We start from the raw sequence: 19,601 nt of genomic DNA, 5'->3' as shown, positions 1-19,601 counted from the left end.
ATACACATGGGAAACTGTTGAGCGTGAAAAGCCTATCAACTTTGCAGTTCTTGACACAAACCGGTGCGCCTGGCACATACTACCATACCCTGTTCAAAAGCAGCTACTTGCCCATTCACCCTCTGAATGGCACACATATACAATCCATGTCTCAGTGTTCTCAAGGCTTTAAAATCCTCTTTTAACCTGTCTCCTCCCCTTCATCTACACTAAATGACATCAATAAGGGATCATAACCTTCACCTCTGGATTCACCTGGTCAGTCTATGTCATGGAAAGAGCATGTGTTCTTAATGTTTTGTACACTTAGTGTAGTTCAGTATTTGTACTATTTATTTTATATAGTATTTTTTAAAAATCTTTATCAAGCGATCCAATAATTTTGGTTATGACTGTACTTACTGTCATTTCAGGGGGCAGGTAGCCTATCGGTTAAGAGTGTTGGCTCAGTAACTGAAAGGTCTCTGGTTAAAATCCCCTAGCCGACTAGGTGAAAAACCTGTCGAAGTGCCCTTGAGCAAGGCACTTTACCCTAATTGCTCCTGTAAATCGCTTTGGATAAGAGTTTCTGTTAAAAGACAAAAATATTCTGACTTACAGTTTTTGGAGGCTGAGTGTTTGGTTGCCAGTCACAGTTTGACAGAGAATTGACCCGGCTACATCCTTTGAGATATATCCTAATATTTAGCATTGATTTCTGTAATAGTGAGTGTGTTGTATGCGTCACCGGTCGGTCTGGCTGTATTCTACAGTGCATGTGTCTCCAGTGAATATGAGCTACTGGAGAGGCAGCTCTGTGTGAGTAACATCCAGAGCCCATTCCTGCTCCTTCTCCTCTGTGTATCTTTGCATCAAAGTCACCATGATATAAATGATTATTTCCCTTTACTTTATTTCCCAGGATGAATTGCTCCGACTGGCCTCAGTCACAGACTCCTCTTCCCTGCGGGATGCCATCAGAAAGGCTCTCCAGGCTGTCCTTTCTGAAGTGGTGTGTTTCTACTGTCTCTGTCATGATTTATATCTAACGTCTGTCTCCATCCTACTCACCAACATACTGTATTCTCCCTTGGGTAGAGCTTACAGAGAAACAGGAAACCAAGTGAATGACACAAAACAGGCCAAATACCATCCACTTGTACATGTTTGACCAAGTACTGAAGAAAATGTCATAAATATTCCAACCATATTTTCTCCTGCTTGGTCTTAAAGCATACATACACTCCCCTCCATATGTATTTGGACGGTGGAGCTATTTTAATTTTATTTTGGCTCTATGCACCAGCATTTTGGAATTTAGATAAATGTTTATATCAGACAACAGTACAGAATGTCACCTTTATTTCAGGGTATGTTCATATATCTGTTTCACTGTTTAGAAAGGAAAGCACTTTATGTACAGTATCTACTCCCCCCGTGTTATAAGTATTTGGAAAAAATAGCTTACAGGGTATTAAAGTAGTCAAAACTTTAGTATTTAGTCCCATATTCCTTGCACACAATGACTACATCAAGCTTGTGACTACAAACTTGTTGGATGCATTTGCGGTTTGTTTTGGATTATGTTTTGCCCTCTCACCATTACCACTAAAGGGTAGGTTAGCATTTTATATCATACCCCCAAGACATGCTAACCTCTCACCATTACCACTAAAGGGTAGGTTAGCATTTTATATCATACCCCCAAGACATGCTAACCTCTCACCATTACCACTAACAGGGTAGGTTAGCATTTTATATCATACCCCCCCAAGACATGCTAACCTCTCACCATTAACACTAACAGGGTAGGTTGGCATTTTATATCATACCCCCAAGACATGCTAACCTCTCACCATTACCACTAACAGGGTAGGTTATCATTTTATATCATACCCCCAAGATATGCTAACCTCTCACCATTACCACTAACAGGGTAGGTTAGTGGTAATGAGTTGGGCATCTCCGGCGCGGCCCACGCTTGGATTGCGCTTGGATTACGCTTGGATTGCGTCCTACCTGACAGGTCGCTCCTACCAGGTGGCGTGGCGAGAATCTGTCTCCTCACCACGCGCTCTCACCACTGGCGTCCCCCAGGGCTCTGTTCTAGGCCCTCTCCTATTCTCGCTATACACCAAGTCACTTGGCTCTGTCATAACCTCACATGGTCTCTCCTATCATTGCTATGCAGACGACACACAATTAATCTTCTCCTTTCCCCCTTCTGATGACCAGGTGGCGAATCGCATCTCTGCATGTCTGGCAGACATATCAGTGTGGATGACGGATCACCACCTCAAGCTGAACCTCGGCAAGACGGAGCTGCTCTTCCTCACGGGGAAGGACTGCCCGTTCCATGATCTCGCCATCACGGTTGACAACTCCATTGTGTCCTCCTCCCAGAGCGCTAAGAACCTTGGCGTGATCCTGGACAACACCCTGTCGTTCTCAACTAACATCAAGGCGGTGGCCCGTTCCTGTAGGTTCATGCTCTACAACATCCGCAGAGTACGACCTGCCTCACACAGGAAGCGGCGCAGGTCCTAATCCAGGCACTCGTCATCTCCCGTCTGGATTACTGCAACTCGCTGTTGGCTGGGCTCCCTGCCTGTGCCATTAAACCCCTACAACTCATCCAGAACGCCGCAGCCCGTCTGGTGTTCAACCTTCCCAAGTTCTCTCACGTCACCCCGCTCCTCCGCTCTCTCCACTGGCTTCCAGTTGAAGCTCGCATCCGCTACAAGACCATGGTGCTTGCCTACGGAGCTGTGAGGGGAACGGCACCTCAGTACCTCCAGGCTCTGATCAGGCCCTACACCCAAACAAGGGCACTGCGTTCATCCACCTCTGGCCTGCTCGCCTCCCTACCACTGAGGAAGTACAGTTCCCGCACAGCCCAGTCAAAACTGTTCGCTGCTCTGGCCCCCCAATGGTGGAACAAACTCCCTCACGACGCCAGGACAGCGGAGTCAATCACCACCTTCCGGAGACACCTGAAACCCCACCTCTTTAAGGAATACCTAGGATAGGATTATGAAAGAGAGTCGGACCGAAATGCAGCGTGTAGGTTACTCATGTTACTTTAATGAAGAAAAACGTGATACAAGAAATAACTGTGAGAATACAAAACAACAAACGGAACGTGACACTAATTACAGCCTATCTGGTGACTACAACAGAGACAGGACAACCACCCACGAAATACAAAGCGAAAGTCAGGCTGTCTAAATACGGTTCTCAGTCAGAGACAACGACAAGCACCTGACTCTGATTGAGAACCGCCTCAGGCAGCCAAGCATAACTAGACACACCCCTAAACAGCCGCGATCCCAACTATACAAACCCCAATACGAAAACAACATATAAACCCATGTCACACCCTGGCCTACCCAAACATATAACAAAAACACAAAATACAATGACCAAGGCGTGACACCCCCTTAAAAGATTTAGATGCACTATTGTAAAGTGGCTGTTCCACTGGATGTCTTAAGGTGAACGCACCAATTTGTAAGTCGCTCTGGATAAGAGCGTCTGCTAAATGACTTAAATGTAAATGTATATGCTAACCTCTCACCATTACCACTAACATGGCAGGTTAGCATTTCTGGGGGGTATAATATTTGTGCCCCTGTAACATTTTTCTCACTCATCATTATTGACAACCCATTCGTGATTATCCATACTCATGGTAGCATACACATGAATGTAGAAGTGTTCAGAAACACATTTGATTCTTACTCACAATAAAAGTGACTACAAAATGTCACAAGACATTATTCATCATTCAGTTCCTATTGGGCAAAACGTAATCGAAAATACAACCAAAACAAACCACAAATGCATCCAACAAGTTTGTGGAGCCACAAGCTTGATGTAGTCATTGAATGCTAGGAATATGGGACTAAATAGAAAACTTTTGACTAAACGTAAGACACTACAAGTGAATTTGTCCAAATAATTGTAGACTTGCTGAAATGGGGGCACTAGAAACAGAAGGTGCTTTCACAACAGATATGTATGAAAATACCCTCAAACAAAATCTGACATTCTTTACTGTTGTCTAATATGAAACATTATATCTTGAATGAGAATACCGAGTTTTTAGCTTTACTGTCCAAAAATACATATGGAGGGGAGTGCATGTGGTTTTTAATCCCCTCATTAACAGGCTGCCTTCCCCCCTCTCTCTTATAGGACAGTGTATACGTCTATCTATTAGATGCAGAGACAGGATGCTTGTGGTGTGAAGAACCACCTCATGAGCTACAGAAGGAGGGGAAACTCAGGTAATAGGCTGATGTGGTGCCCAGTTGACCTGTACTTCAGACAGTCATAATTTAGTCTTCATTCTCCCTCAAGTGACATTGTTTGTAATGTAATATATCAGCCACATGCATTGTGTCTTTTTATAAAGACTACCTGTCATTTATGACATACAAGCAATATTCTATAATATAGGAAATATCTCTAATAATATGTTATATTATCTAGATGGCTTTGGTTGTTACCTACCTGGCTAAAAGTGAATTAGCTAGCTAGCTTACCAATTGACCTAGATAGCCAGCCAACTTTTGGTATACTAATTTGGCAGACAATATTGGAAGAACATTTTAGGTGCTCAACTTTTGGCGGAAAAATGTTGGTATGCAATGCAATGATATTGACCAAATTTGGTGGGAAATTTTGTATGTACCTGGAAGGTCGGTAGGAAACAGGTTGCAGGCTTCACATTCACACTCGGTGCAGCACCTGGTTTCAGTCGGAGTCTCCTTACCGAATCCTGTCTTCCACTGGTTATAGCCATCGAAATCCTCTAGGGTGAAATAAGTACAACATACAGTAGACATGCCCCCGGTTCCCTTACCCCAATACGCTCGCTTCAACCGGACAAACCAGTCCCACCTCAAAGCTAGCTTCTTGTTTTTGGGCCACAAATAAGTCGTAACCATGTCCTTGTGGGTATTACTGCACCCAACAACAACACACCTACTTGGAATATTTAGCTTCTAAAAAACCTGTTGGGTTGCACTTTAAAAAAAAGCTGTTGGGTCTGAAATGAAAACGAGCACTAGCTACGGACAAAGGAAAAAACGACAACACTTACTAGCTCGCTCGACTACTACTACCAAACGCACAGGAGAAGAGCAGATACAGTTTTTTTGCATTAATTTATATGTTTTCTTCTGCGTGGATGTACATAGTAGCTCACTAGCGCCAATACTTGGTTTGGAATGTAATTACATGCTAGCATGGCTAGTAGCTAACGTTAGCCAGATGGAACTAGCTAGGTAGCACCGGTTCTCCATATGACGTTGAGAAATAGTGCATTGTGGGTAGTTCTGAAGATATCCAGAAATAAGTTAATAAATATGTAAAAACGTAGTTATAGGTAACCAGATCGTGACTACAACTAAGTTACTAAGTCTTTGACCACTTTGTGTTGTTACTTTGGTGAGTAAAAACTCATGCTTCCTACCCTTTAAATCAATTGGCAATACTTTATTTGACTATCAATAACATTTCAACGAACTATCTACTTACCCTAGTCCTAGCTCTAATCCTAACCTTAACCCTTATCCTAAACCTAAACTTAACCGTAGCCCTTACCGTAACACTTATTCTAAACCTAACCGTAACATGATCAAGCAGTTGCTCATCAACAGATAGTTTTCTGATAGTATGACCATCTGTAGGGCATCTGTAGATGGAAAATCCGGACTATCCAAATAAAGTGTGACCAATCAATAAATTCTTTGTCTCTCTCAGGAATGTGGTTGTCCAGCAGAGGAGAGTACAGTGTAAGGGTCTTCCTTCCCCAGAGCTGCAGGAGCAACAGAGAGAGAGACTAACAGAACCACTGCAGCAGGACAAAAGAGGTGTGTGTTTGTTTTTGTCTATCTGTCATAATAATTTGGTGGGTGTTTATAATTGTCCTATTTCACACATGTGTAAATTTAAAATATGTTTTTTGCATATTCCAAATCTACCTGAGAGACCCTCTTGAGAGGGTGACCCTGGAGCAATTAGGGTTAAGTGCCTTGCTAAAGGGCACATCTACAGATTTGTTCACATTATCGGCTTGGGGATTTGAACTAACAAGCGTTCTGTTACTGGTCCAATGCTCTAAACTCTAGGCTGCCTGCCTCCCAGTATCAGTATCTGTGTGGGTTGCAGTGTGAACAACAGCAACTCTACTCTAAACGATTTGAGAGAGTTCAAGGAGAGTTCAAAAGAGTGCACAGTCCTCCTCCAGGCTAATACCTCCCTCCTCTCCACCCTCTCATTTTCTATAATTTTCTCTCCATCTTCTCCACCTCCACCCCAGTGTTGATCATTCCAATTCTGGACCGGGACCAAGGAGTAGCTACCGCCCTCCTCTTGGTGAGCATGCTCCACTGAACCCTCTCACCTCTCTGCCTTACAGTGTGAAAGATAATACTTTCTAAAAACTCTGTGTCTTCTCTATTCTAAAAGGTTTGCTGTACACTGCCCACCATAGCTCAGGAACAAAGCCTTGATGTCCTGGAGAAACATGTGAGTCTGAAATGCCTTCTCCACACCCACCGGTCCTTTCATGGGATCATATTTGGGGAAAGCAGGCCTGCTCTGAATGTAGCTGACATTTGCTGGTATAACACTGATTGTCTCTCACAGGTCACCATAGCCTGTAAGAGAGTCCAGGCTTTGCAGGACCAAAGGCTCACCCAGGGGTCAGAGGTCAACAGGACACCATTTCTCTCCCTGAACAGGAGGACAACACCTGATGTGGACTACAGTGCACTGGATCATCAGATCCTGAGGCTTTGCGGTATGATAGTGGGATGGGAGACATGCACCTGTATTTTGTTGTCGATACAGTGGCAAGAAAAAGTATGTGAAGCCTTTGGAATTCCCGGTATTTCTGCATAAATTGGTCTTCATCTAAGTCACAAAAATAGACAAACACGGTCTGCTAAAACTAATAACACACAAACAATTATACGTTTTCATGTCTTTATTGAACACACCGTGTAAACATTCAGTGTAGGGTGGACCCTCCTTCGGCAGCGCTAATCTCAACCAAACGTTTTCTGTAGTTGCGGATCAGACCTGCACAACGGTCAGGAGTAATTTTGGACCATTCATCTTTACAAAACTTTTTCAGTTCAGCAATATTCTTAGGATGTCTGGTGTGTACCGCTCTCGAGGTCATGTCACAGCAATTTAAATCGTGTTGAGGTCAGGACTTTGACTGGGCCACTCCAGAAGGCACATTTTCTTCTGTTGAAGCCATTCTGTTGTTGATTTACTTTTGTGCTTTGGGCCATTGTCCTGTTGCATCACCCAACTTCTGTTGAACTTCAATTGTCAGACAGATAGCCTTACATTCTCCTGCAAAATGGCTTGATAAACTTAGGAATGAATTTTTCCGTTGATGATAGCAAGCTGTCCAGGCCCCGAGGCAGTAAAGCAGCCCCAAACCATGATGCTCCCTCCACCATACTTTACAGTTGGGATGAGGTTTTTATGTTGGTGTGCTGTGCTGTGCCTTTCTTTCTCCACACATAGTGTTGTGTGTTCCTTCCAAACAACTCAACTTTAGTTTAATCTGTCCACAGAATATTTTGCCAGAAGCACTGTGGAACATCTAGGTGCTCTTTTCCGAACTTCAGATGTGCAGCAATGTTTTTTTTGGACAGCAGTGGACTCTTCCGTGGTGTCCTCCCATGAACACCATTCTTGTTTAGTGTTTTACATATCGTAGACTTATCAGCAGAGATGTTAGCATGTTCAAGAGATTTCTGTAAGTCTATAGCTGACATTCCAGGATTCTTCTTAACCTCATTGAGCATTCTGCACTGTGCTTTTGCAGTCATCTTTGCAGACGACCACTCCTAGAGAGAGTAGCAACAGTGCTGAACATTCTCCATTTATAGACAATTTGTCTTACTGTGGACTGATGAACATAAAAAGCTTCTAGAGATACTTTTGCAACCATTTTCAGCTTTATTCAAGTCAACAATTCTTAATCTTCTGAGATCTCTTTTGTTCAAGGCATGGTTCACATCAGGCAAAGCTTCTTGTGAATAGCAAACTGAAATTTTGTGGGTGTTTTTCATAGGGCAGGGCAGCTCTAACCAACATCTCCAATCTCGTCTCATTGAATGGACTCCAGGTTAGCTGACTCCCGACTTGGAAAAGTCATTAGCCTAGGGGTTCACATACTTTTTCCAACCTACACTGTGAATGTTTAAATGATGTATTCAATATAGACAAGAAAAATACAATAATTTGTGTATTATTAGTTTAAGCACACTGTCTTTGTCTTGTTGTGACTAAGATGAAGATCAGATCAAATATGATGACCAATTTATGCAGAAATCCAGGTAATTCCAAAGGGTTCACATACGTTTTCTTGCCAATGTAGATACATCAATGCTGAGTATTGGATAATAGTAGATAAGAATATATTATAAAATAATATAAAGTAATGACTTCATGTTGATTCTTTCACCTTCTTACTATAGGAGAGTTGTATGACCTGGATGCTGCCTCTCTCCAACTAAAAGTAATTCGTTATGTGAGTCTAAACCCAAAAATAAACTGTGAATTATCAGAGCTGGTTGATTGTTTTGATTGATATACAGTGACTGTTTGACTGAATGGGTTGTATTGTTGTTTTCACAGCTGGAGGAGCAGACTCAATCATTGTGCTGCTGTTTACTTCTGGTATCAGAGGATAACCAACAGCTGTTCTGTCAGGTACACATAGACACACAATATTCAATATTCTAAAACAAAAAAATAAACAAACAATAACAAGTTTGTTGGATGTCTTTGTTATTCCTCAGGTAGTTGGAGACACGGTTCTGAAGGCAGAGATCAGTTTCCCAGTAAGTTACACAACACAGCCCTTCTTCCCCTCTGACATTACCACCTGTGCCCCTGCTGCTGCCCCTTACTCAGCCTGACCCTGTCTATCTGTCTGGGGTCCAGCTGACGTTCGGCCACCTTGGTCAGGCTGTGGAGAAGAGGAAGAGCACCTCCCTGCAAGACGTCACTCCAGTAAGAACACTGAAATGTTCCTGATCAGTATCGTGGTGTTTTGTAGTCTTACAGTAAGTAGTAGGTTTGGATGTGTTTGATGCTCGTGTTCTCTACATCTCTGCCCCTTTCCCTTCTTCTCTGGGCTGATACTGTAGGACGAACACCAGCAGCTGAACAGCACTCTGGGATTTGAAGTTCTCTCTATGCTGTGTGTTCCTGTTGAGTGTCGGGCCACCACCAAGGTTGTGGCCCTCGCCTGTGCCTTCAACAAAAAAGGAGCAGACAGGTATTTATCTATGTGTGTTTGCGTAAGCATGCATCCTGCTGCCTGTGAGTGTATGCCTGTGTGCATGGATAGCTGCATCTGTGTGTGTCTTACTGTAAAATACTGTGTGTGTGTGTGTGTGTGTGTGTGTTTGTCATCCTTCAGACACACAGAGCTGGATGAACACATAGTGCAGCACTGTTTCCGCTACACATCCTCAGTACTGACCAGCACACTGGCCTTCCAGAAGGAACAGAGACTGAAGTATGAATGTCAGGTAAGGAGACGCTACCTGACTGCATTCAGTGACCACTGAGCCAATACTGTACTGTGCTTGCCTTGCTCTGCTCGACTTTGTCCATAACAACCCCTAACCTGGTGAGAATCTTTAGCTAACCCACAAATATACTTCTGGTCTTCTCAACTGTTACCTATGTCTGTTTGGGTTCATATAGGCACTGCTTCAGGTCGCCAAAAACCTCTTCACACATTTGGGTGAGTATCATACTTAACCTATTTTTAGTGGCGCAATGTCAGTTGTTATAACAACAGTTATTTATTTCTGTCTCCAGATGATGTATCAGTCCTGCTGAAAGAGATTATTGCAGAAGCCAGGAGTCTCACCAGTGCAGAAATGTAAGTACTGTATTACCATAAGGCTATCACAAAGATGCTAACAAAAGCGTTAGTAACATTGATTAATATGACCCTTCTATCTCTCCTCCAGTTGTTCTGTGTTCCTATTGGACAGTGTCAGTCAGGAACTAGTTGCCAAGGTGTTTAATGGAGGAGTGGTTATCGATGAGGAGGTGGGTCATCATCCAAAACTCACTCCCCCCAAATCTCTAATCCACAGACTTTTATCTTAGACAAAATGGTGTTGTATATGACTGTTATTTCCATAGTGTAATGGCCTCTTTCTTGTCATCTCAGACAGAGCTGCGTATCCCTGCTGACCAGGGCATAGCAGGCCATGTGGCCACCACAGGGAAGATCCTCAACATCACAGATGCCTACTCCCACCCTCTCTTCTACCGTGCCGTGGACGACAGCACAGGCTTCAGGACACGCAACATCCTCTGCTTCCCCATAAAGGACGAACACGGAGGTGTGTCTCTCCGTCTCTTTTTTTCTGCCCGCCTTTCTTTCTCTCCCCATTTCCCCGTCTCCCTATTTCTGATCTATCTACTGATAATTGTATAGCTCTCATCTATCTCTCTCTCTGTTCAGAAGTGATTGGCGTGGCTGAGCTGGTCAACAAGACGAATGGACCATGGTTCACCCGTCTGGATGAGGACTTGGCCACAGCCTTCTCCATATACTGTGGCATCAGCATCGCTCATGTGAGTGCACAGGCATCCCCTTTGCTTATCCTATTGAACTTATAACTGATTATTACCTGACATCATGTTTTTTTGTATAGATTAAAGGGCCATCCACACCAAAGACAATAACTATAAAGATAACTATAATAATAAATTATACTTAACTATATTTTGAGCATCCACACCAGTGGACCGCTAATTGTTCTGCAGTACACCTGTCGATCAGCTGATTAACGCATCCTACTGCACGCTGTAGGCCTTGTAATAAGGTAGTAACACAAGACCATTCAGTGCTTCAATGTACACTACCGTTCAAAAGTTTGGGGTCACTTAGAAATGTCCTTGTTATTGAAAGAAAAGCCATTTTTTTGTCCATATCTCAAAAATATAAGATTAAGACGAGCAAAAGAACACAGACACTGGACAGAGATATGGATTTTTCTTTTCAACTCTGACTAGAAGGCCAGCATCCCGGAGTCGCCTCTTCACTGCTAACATTGAGACTGGTGTTTTGCGGGTACTATTTAATGAAGCTACCAGTTGAGGACTTGTGAGGCGTCTGTTTCTCAAACTAGACACTCTAACGTACTTGTCCTCTTGCTCAGTTGTGCACCGGGGCCTCCCACTCCTTTTTCTATTCTGGTTAGCGCCAGTTTGTGCTGTTCTGTGAAGGGAGTAGTACACATCGTTGTACGAGATTTTCAGTTTCTTGGCAATTTCTCGCATGGAATAGCCTTCATTTCTCAGAAGAAGAATAGACTGATGAGTAGCAGAAGAAAGTTCTTTGTTTCTGGCCATTTTGAGCCTGTAATAGAACCCACAAATGCTGATGCTCCAGATACTCAACTAGTCTAAAGAAGGCCAATTTTATTGCTTCTCTAATCAGAATAACCGTTTTCAGCTGTGCTAACATAATTGCAAAATGGTTTTCTAATGATCAATTAGCCTTTTAAAATGATCAACTTGGATTAGCTAACACAACGTGCCATTGGAACACAGGAGTGATGGTTGCTGATAATGGGCCTCTGTACACCTATGTAGATCTTCCATTAAAAATCAGCCGTTTCCAGCTACAATAGTCATTAGTCTGATCAATTTTGTGTTATTTTAATGGACAAAATAAATGTGGAAATTTGTAAGTGACTCCAAACTTTTGAATGGTGGTGTACATGTAATATTGAAACTCATATTTAAATGTAGTAATTCAACAACAAACGCTGTTTAGCCTGCACATCTTTTACATCATGTCATTGATTATGCAACCCTTTCGATTAGTTATTGGTCTATTCTCAACAGTTTATAAGGTCCAGAAAGGCATATTAGCAGGCCAGTCATAGTGTGTATTTTGTCAGAATGTATTGTAAAATATGGTACAAACTTGTAAAATATGTCCTTCTCATGCGCTGTTTGTCGTGGATCATCATTCTCCCAAGTCGTCCTATAATTAATGTGGCCACCAATATGCTCACACATGCCCAGTTATTCAGGCAAGCTTACCATGCACTCAGCCGTCTCTCTTCCCCGAGTAGCCTCGCGCACCTAGAACCAAGAAAACTTCAAGAGAATGCTTTTTCGATTGGTTGTCAATTTTTTATCATCAAAGGGATATGGAAAAGAAATCGCTTTGAAAGTGATCCAAACGATAGCTCTTGTAATCGTTCCCCACTCTTTTTGTAGTTGTCGTTGTACTATGAACGCTCCTGTTCACTTGAATTAGAACAATAATAAATACCAAAAAGTTATCGTCCTTACTGTGGATATTGATAAATTGTTTAACAATAATTTGTCATCAACAATATTGTCATCATGCTGAATGACTCCTGTGCTTTCTGTTCCTCCTTAGTCCCTCCTGTATAAGAGGGTCGATGAAGCACAGTTTAGGAGTCAGCTGGCCAATGAGATGATGAAGTACCACATGATGGTAAAGCATCCAATCAGAGCTCTTCTTCAACCTATTCAACTTATCTCTTCAATCTATGAATGCAGATCCAGCCATTTTGTTATATTTGGCAGTTAATGTCCTGACCTTTGACCCTGTCTCTCAGGTGTCAGACGAGGAAGTGACCCGGCTACTGACTGTGGGCATCCAGGCTGTAGGGGAAATACACCCCAGCTTCTCCAGCTTCACCTACACACCTCGCTCCCTGTCAGACGATAGCACACCCACAGTGAGACAGTCAATACACAATCTTGGAGAAAGACACTGGTAGTGTGTATTATTTCTGTTTTCTCATGTCTCTCGATTATGCCTCCTGTTCCTAGGCCGTGATCAGCATGTTTGAGGACATGGGCTTCATAAACACCTACAAGATCAACATGAACACGCTGGCCAGGTTTTGTCTGATGGTGAAGAGAGGCTACAGGGACCCTCCATATCACAACTGGATGCACGCCTTCTCAGTCTCTCATTTCTGCTACCTCCTCTGCAAGAACCTGGAGCTATCCAACTACCTAGAGTAAGAACACACAGAGAAATGCATTTAAAAACATTGTTTAAGATAAAGTGAAACACCCTCATGAACACTTCAACTCACACTGCAGCGTCCTCTTTCAGGGACATCGAAATGTTTGCTCTGTTTGTGTCCTGCATGTGTCATGACTTGGACCACAGAGGGACCAACAACTCCTTCCAGGTGGCATCGGTAAGATCCCTCATACCACAAACACACAGACTCCTATGCTGTATGTAGCTGTTATATTGCCCACTAAGCACAGTTTGACGCCGACATCTTTTGGATGTCTTTTTTTGGTCCTGTCCGGACCAACCGTCTTCATTTTGTATTGTTTTTGGTGCGGTCCCGACAAGCCTTGATTTCAACATCCACCAAAGTAGATCATAGACGTCTATGTTTGGTTCAGATTTGTTCTGGTCCGGACTAGCCTTCATTTCAACATCCGGACACGTCCGGTCCGAACTGGCCTATATTTGGCCCAAACATAGATTTGCTCCGGTCCGGCACATTACAGTAGAGCACAGTACAGTAAAGTAAGGAAAAGTAAAGCATAGCTAAGTACAGTAGAGTAGAGTTTAGCACAGTATAATGTAGTGTATTGTACCCTACTTTACTCTAATGTACTCTACTAAACTGTACTCTATTCCACTGAATTAAACTGCACTGTACCGTACTCTACTGTGCTCTTCTGTACTGAACTGTGCCGTACTGTACTGAACTGTGCCGTACTGTACTATGCTGTTCAACTTATGAAACATGGCCTACATGTCTAGGATCTGTTCAGATTTGGTCTGGTCCAGACCGACCAAATTTGTACTTATTTGGGGACTGAGCTCATTATAATAATATCCAGGAGTTGTTTGTTTCTACATTTATGTCATGTTCTGACCTTTATTTCCTTTGTTTGGTCTTTATTTAGTATGGTCAGGGCGTGAGTTGGGGTGGGCACTCTGTGTGTTTTTCTATGTTGGGGTTTTGAGTTCAGCCTAGTATGGTTCTCAATCAGAGGCAGGTGCCGTTAGTTGTCTCTGATTGAGAATCATACTTAGGTAGCCTGGGTTTCACTTTTGGTTTGTGGGTGTTTGTTTCCGTGTGAGTGTTTGTTGCCACATGGTACTGTTTCGTTCATGTTCACATTTATTGTTTTGTATTTCATAGTGTTCAGTTTATGTCTTAAAATAAACGTTATGGACACTTACCACGCTGCGCATTGGTCCTCCGATCCTTCTCGCTATTCCTCCTCAGAAGAGGAGGAAGAATGCTGTTACAATTTACATTTACATTTAGTTCATTCATCAGACGTGCTTATCCTGAGTGACTTACAGTCAGTGCATTCAACTAAGGTAGATAAACAATAACATGTCACAGTCAAAACAAAATTCTGTAACCGTTAATGAGAGTTATTGTATTTGAAGTGGTCTGTTGGTTTATTTTGTAGCTTGGACTAATTTGAACATCATCGCTGCCACTTTTAGTTGGCTCCTTCAGTTGGCTCCTCTTTCCTATATTAAATTGATTTAAACATTATTATTGTGATATAATTCTTACTTCATTGAGAATGTATTTGCAGTTTGAAGGACAATTCCTCCACTTTATAACCAGTTATTGTGCTGTAAGTACCTGTGTACACTGAGTGTACAAAACATTAGGAACACCATCCTAATATTGAGTTGCACCCCCTTTTGCCCTCAGAACTGCCTCAGTTTGACGGGGCATGGACTATACAAGGTGTTGAAAGTGTTTCACAGGGATGCTGGCACATGTGGACTCAAAGCCTCCCAAAGTTGTGTCAAGTTGGCTGGATGTCCTTCGGGTGGTGGACCATTCTTGATACACATGAAAAACCCAGCAGCGTTACAGGTCTTGACACACTCAAACTGGTGCGCCTGGCACCTACTACCATACCCTGTTCAAAGGCACTTAAATATTTTGTCTTGCCCATTCACCCTCTGCATGGTACACATCAATTGTCTCAAGGCTTACAAATCCTTCTTCAACCTGTTTCCTCCCTTTCATCTACACTGATTGAAGTGTATTTTACAGGTGACATCAATACGGAATCATATCGTTCACCTGGTCAGTCTATGTTATGGAAAGAGCAGGTGTTCTTAATGTGTTGAACAGTGTATATGCGCTACAGAAAGATGTGATACACGTTTTGACGTTTTATCGTTTTTGTTAGTAATACTGCACGATTCCTTGTTTTTGTCATTTTTTAAGCTTCTGTTTTGCCCTCGTACCGTATACTACAATCTCCAGGGAGCATTTCACCTCCCAGGATGCAATGCATTGCCCAGTCTGCAGTTATTTTAGCTGGCTAGCAAACCCAGACTAAAAGGCTATGCATGGTCAATCCATAATCTGCAGTGGCCGTACAGCATTTACTGAGATGCGGCCTCCGCAGAAGTCAAAGCATTCATACTTCATACGCAGCCAATAAATTGGTCTGCACTGCACCACTCCTAGTGATTCAGGGCTAATCTCTATAGCCATCCAGCTACAAGCCACTAGTTAAACGAAAAGACCAGACCTTACCTCTTCTGAGATGTTGGAGTCCGTTTCCCCGTGCTTGACACAGGAGCTCAGCCAAGATAGCATGATGTAAAACGACTGCACCGTTTCCCCCCACGAATCTCCTCATTGTTTAACAGCAAAATGATTCTACATTTAGGCTATTGTTTATATGTGTATTCCACACTATGTTGGGGTCAGAATCTGTCAACCCCAATACATTGATGTCATCCTCATCAATCAACTGCATTACGAGTAAAAACTACTTTAATTACCACTTTCGATTTCTGTATGCTGATACGAATGAGTTCGTTTTTCTAAACCTGAAAAGGGACAACTTCTAAATGTTATGCAGTGAAAGCAGCCAAATATAATCAGATTTTAGAAACCAAATTGTGGGCCAGTTATACATAAATTGTGACGGATTTGACAAATTACCACAAATCCCCGATCTCTTTCCAGGATTTCAAACTAATTTCTGTGTCTTTGAAATTCCTTACACGAGGTAACATACATGTTTTTTATTTGTGAACTTGTTCTGATAGCCTTTGGTCAAAGTTCATGTTTGTTATCAAGGAAGTTGTCAGGAAGTGAATTTGTGTTTATACAGGATGTACCGCCCCCACCTACTGTCAACCAATCATGTAATTGTTACAAAATTTGGGAGGCGCATGGTGATGCTGTACGGTGCAATTTGGCCCCCGCAACCTCCCGGAGGCCCCGCAATTGCATCACACCCTCCATATGGTGCCGCCAGATCACATTTTCAGATCAAGCATAAATTGGCTTTAAGCTTATGTCATAAATTATGAGTGCATTTCACATTACTTTTGTGTTGTAATCATATTATAATGCTTGCATGCATATCATGCCGAATATATGTTTATGTATTGTCACCAAGCACCTGCATTACAATAAAGAACCATTCAAATGTAGATGCAAACAAAAGCTAACAAAACGTTACTGTATCTGATGGTTAGCTAGCATGCTAGCTCGACTGCTACACCCAAAATAATAAGTGTTTGCAACAATAACAGCCAAGCTTAATCTTAGTGACTGTCTTAAACAACAGTCCAAACAACATTTAGGCCTGTTAGAACAACATGTATCATGACATTTACAGGCTAATCACTACAGAATCATAGTCTCTAATGATTGAAGCCTGTATCTTTGATGCTAACATTAGCAATGCTAGTTAGCTAAGTAAATTAGCCAACCTTGCTGCATCTAAAGTATTTTCAACATTAACAGCCAAATACAATACTGTAGAACTAATAAAAAGTATGAAGTTAACAAGTAATTCACTACAAAAATATAGGCTATTTGGAAAGAATGCAATGGCCGGAGTTGCAACTTTATCTGTGATGGTGGGAGTGGTCTTGCCAAATGGAGTCATGGGAGTTTGCTGGAGGAAGCTGACTATAAATATAATATCTATAGGTTTTTGGATGAAGACAACCAGAGCAACATATAGCATAAGCAGGCTGTTCCAATATGATCAGAAAACTGCAGATGAGTTATATAGATAGCTGAAAATGACTGTCCATAAAAACTTTTATTAGTCATTTCAGAGATTCTACTTGAAAACTTCACAAACAATTTCCAATTCTGCTCATCATTAAACAGTCAATAGACATGAAATCATAATACTGCACACTGTGTAAGACATTAATAAATACTTCTTAATAACAACCCAAATGTTAAAAGCGTCTGAGTTTCCCTTTAAATTTAGCCATAGAATCAATGACCAACAAATAAACATAATGTAGCTTACTGGAGAAACACAAACTGCCACAGAAGCATGCATTACAAAAACAATCAGTTTTGTCTTCTCTTCTCCAGAAATCTGTGTTGGCTGGCCTGTATAGTTCTGAGGGATCTGTGCTGGAGGTAAACACAAAGTATCATGAACATAAATGTATTATGTGTGTCCTTCATTTAAAGGTAAAAGGTAAAAACATGAGTTGATTGCGCACTGGGTATTTGCTGTCCTCTAGTGGATATAACATGTAATTGCAGCCTCACCACTGACTATTGGCTTTCATTTCCAGAGACACCACTTTGCTCAGGCGATCGCCATCCTCAACACCCAGGGCTGCAATATCTTTGAGAAGTTCTCCAGAAAGGTAAGACAAAAGCAATGTAAGAACATTCCTCTTTTCTAGTTGGTTTTGTACTATTTTGACTCTGTTTCTGTGTTGTGTTTTTGGTTGCCAGGACTACCAGAGGATGCTTGACCTGATGAGGGACATCATCCTGGCCACAGACTTGGCTCATCACCTACGGATCCTGAAGGATCTACAGAAAATGGCAGATGGTAAGTCATCCCCCGGCCCATACATCCTGTCTGAGTGTCTTGTGAGCGGTAGGAAGGTAGATCTTCAGTTCTACAGCTCTTCCATTTCTTATTAGAGCTCCTGAGTGGTGCAGTGGTCAAAGCATTACTACTACAGACCCTGGGTCGATTCCAGGCTGTATCACAGCCGGCCGTGACTGAGAGTTCCATAAGGCGGGGCACAATTGGTCCGGGTTAGGGTTTGGCCAGGGTAGGCAGTCATTGTAAATAAGATTTTTTTCTTAACAGACTTGCCTAGTTTTTTTCAATTTAATTTTACCTTTATTTAACTAGGCAAGTCAGTTAAGAACAAATTCTAATTTACAATGACGGCCTAGGAACAGTGGGTTAACTGCCTTGTTCAGGAGCAGAACAACAGATTTTTACCTTGTCAGCTTGGGGATTCGATCTAGCAACCTTTCGGTTACCCACTGTTAAATAAAAATGTAATTAGATCATATTGTCTGTTTTGTCTTCCAGGGGGCTACAACACCAAAGAACCTCAGCACCATAACCTGCTACTGTGCCTGATCATGACCTCATGTGACCTCTCTGACCAGACCAAAGACTGGAAGACCACCTGGAAGATCGCAGTAAGTACCCACTCAGATCTGACTCCTCTAATAAGAATTTTGGGGGTGCTTATATTTGTCCTTTTATACTCGTGTGTAATGGAAATGTTTTTTGGGGGGATATTCAAATTCCCCCTGAGACACCTGCAGGAAGTGGGGTTGCACCCCTGGAGTCATTAGGGTTAAGTGCCTTGCTCAAGGGTACAGCGACAGATTAAAAACATTCTTCACCTTGTTGGCTCCGGTATTCAAACCTGCAACCTTTCGGTTACTGGCCCAATGCTCTAACCTTGAGGGTACCTGCTGCCGCTAAACCAACTGTGTTCACCCCTCCTCCTTATTGCATTTACATCTATTTTATTATTGTTAGTAAGGTGGTCTCCATGTAGTATGCTAACATGAAACTCATGTTTGTTTTTGTGACAGGGACTCATTTACAAGGAATTCTTTTCTCAAGGAGATCTGGTATGTATGTAATTTTTTATGAATGCCAAAAATTGTATCCATCATATTGTTCTCTGTGTCCATGTAGTACAGGAACCTTTACAATTTCCCGTGTGTGTGTGTCCCTGTGCTTGTGGCTGCAGGAGAAGGCTATGGGGAACCGTCCCAGTGAGATGATGGACAGAGAGAAGGCCTACATCCCAGAGCTACAGACAGGCTTCATGGAGCACATTGCCATGCCCATCTACAAGTGAGCCTCTGACTGATCTGTAACCCCCATATCTAGGAGATGAGTGGTGTAATTGTTAACTCAGACAATAACAACTGTTGTGTGTTGTATATGCATATTAGTGGTCCCTCCTTAGCTTGAGTCTGACTATACTTTCCTCCCGGCTTTGCTCCCTTCTCCTGCAGACTCCTCCAGGACCTGTTCCCCAGGTCGGCAGAGCTGTATGACACCGTGGCCAGCAATAGAGAACAGTGGGGCAGGGTCTCTCACAAGCCGGGAAACCATTCTCTGGATTATCTAGATGCAGAGTTTGAGCAGCTACAGGAAGAGCAGAATGGATAGGACGGAAAGACAGAGCAGGGAAGGGACGATGAGACCAATGGTAGCCCTCCGGCCCAGCCCTAGGACACAGCAAGACAAACTAACAACTACATCATCAGTAATGTATTACCTCCCCC

General features: G+C 42.5%; 1 protein-coding gene and 1 long non-coding RNA gene across 2 annotated transcripts in view; one reads left to right on the top strand and one right to left on the bottom strand.

Moving 5' to 3' along the window:
• The window catches only part of LOC115135797 (cGMP-dependent 3',5'-cyclic phosphodiesterase-like), a 51,173-nt gene extending 31,688 nt beyond the window's left edge, over nt 1-19,485 (top strand). Inside the window, exons 2-29 of the mRNA XM_029670883.2 lie at nt 902-991; nt 4,177-4,268; nt 5,749-5,858; nt 6,308-6,363; nt 6,457-6,516; nt 6,637-6,790; nt 8,490-8,542; nt 8,650-8,724; nt 8,814-8,855; nt 8,959-9,027; nt 9,165-9,295; nt 9,440-9,551; nt 9,730-9,769; nt 9,847-9,910; nt 10,002-10,083; nt 10,208-10,382; nt 10,505-10,617; nt 12,443-12,520; nt 12,645-12,767; nt 12,862-13,055; nt 13,154-13,241; nt 17,406-17,453; nt 17,615-17,689; nt 17,781-17,880; nt 18,379-18,491; nt 18,897-18,935; nt 19,058-19,164; nt 19,329-19,485. Of these exons, the coding sequence (XP_029526743.1) occupies nt 902-991; nt 4,177-4,268; nt 5,749-5,858; nt 6,308-6,363; nt 6,457-6,516; nt 6,637-6,790; nt 8,490-8,542; nt 8,650-8,724; nt 8,814-8,855; nt 8,959-9,027; nt 9,165-9,295; nt 9,440-9,551; nt 9,730-9,769; nt 9,847-9,910; nt 10,002-10,083; nt 10,208-10,382; nt 10,505-10,617; nt 12,443-12,520; nt 12,645-12,767; nt 12,862-13,055; nt 13,154-13,241; nt 17,406-17,453; nt 17,615-17,689; nt 17,781-17,880; nt 18,379-18,491; nt 18,897-18,935; nt 19,058-19,164; nt 19,329-19,485 (2,640 nt within the window). The remainder of the gene's footprint in view (nt 1-901; nt 992-4,176; nt 4,269-5,748; nt 5,859-6,307; nt 6,364-6,456; nt 6,517-6,636; nt 6,791-8,489; nt 8,543-8,649; nt 8,725-8,813; nt 8,856-8,958; nt 9,028-9,164; nt 9,296-9,439; nt 9,552-9,729; nt 9,770-9,846; nt 9,911-10,001; nt 10,084-10,207; nt 10,383-10,504; nt 10,618-12,442; nt 12,521-12,644; nt 12,768-12,861; nt 13,056-13,153; nt 13,242-17,405; nt 17,454-17,614; nt 17,690-17,780; nt 17,881-18,378; nt 18,492-18,896; nt 18,936-19,057; nt 19,165-19,328) is intronic.
• On the bottom strand, nt 17,092-17,875 carry LOC115135800 (uncharacterized). Its single transcript, XR_003864531.2, has 3 exons — nt 17,787-17,875; nt 17,589-17,679; nt 17,092-17,447 (listed from the first exon to the last, which is right to left on the bottom strand). It is a non-coding gene; the product is annotated as an uncharacterized LOC115135800 (long non-coding RNA).
• Nucleotides 19,486-19,601: the final 116 nt, after the last annotated feature.

The sequence above is a fragment of the Oncorhynchus nerka genome, linkage group LG10 (genome assembly GCF_034236695.1).
Source record: "Oncorhynchus nerka isolate Pitt River linkage group LG10, Oner_Uvic_2.0, whole genome shotgun sequence".
Classification (NCBI taxonomy): Eukaryota; Metazoa; Chordata; class Actinopteri; order Salmoniformes; family Salmonidae; genus Oncorhynchus; species Oncorhynchus nerka.
This window is presented reverse-complemented; position numbering and strand designations above follow the sequence as displayed.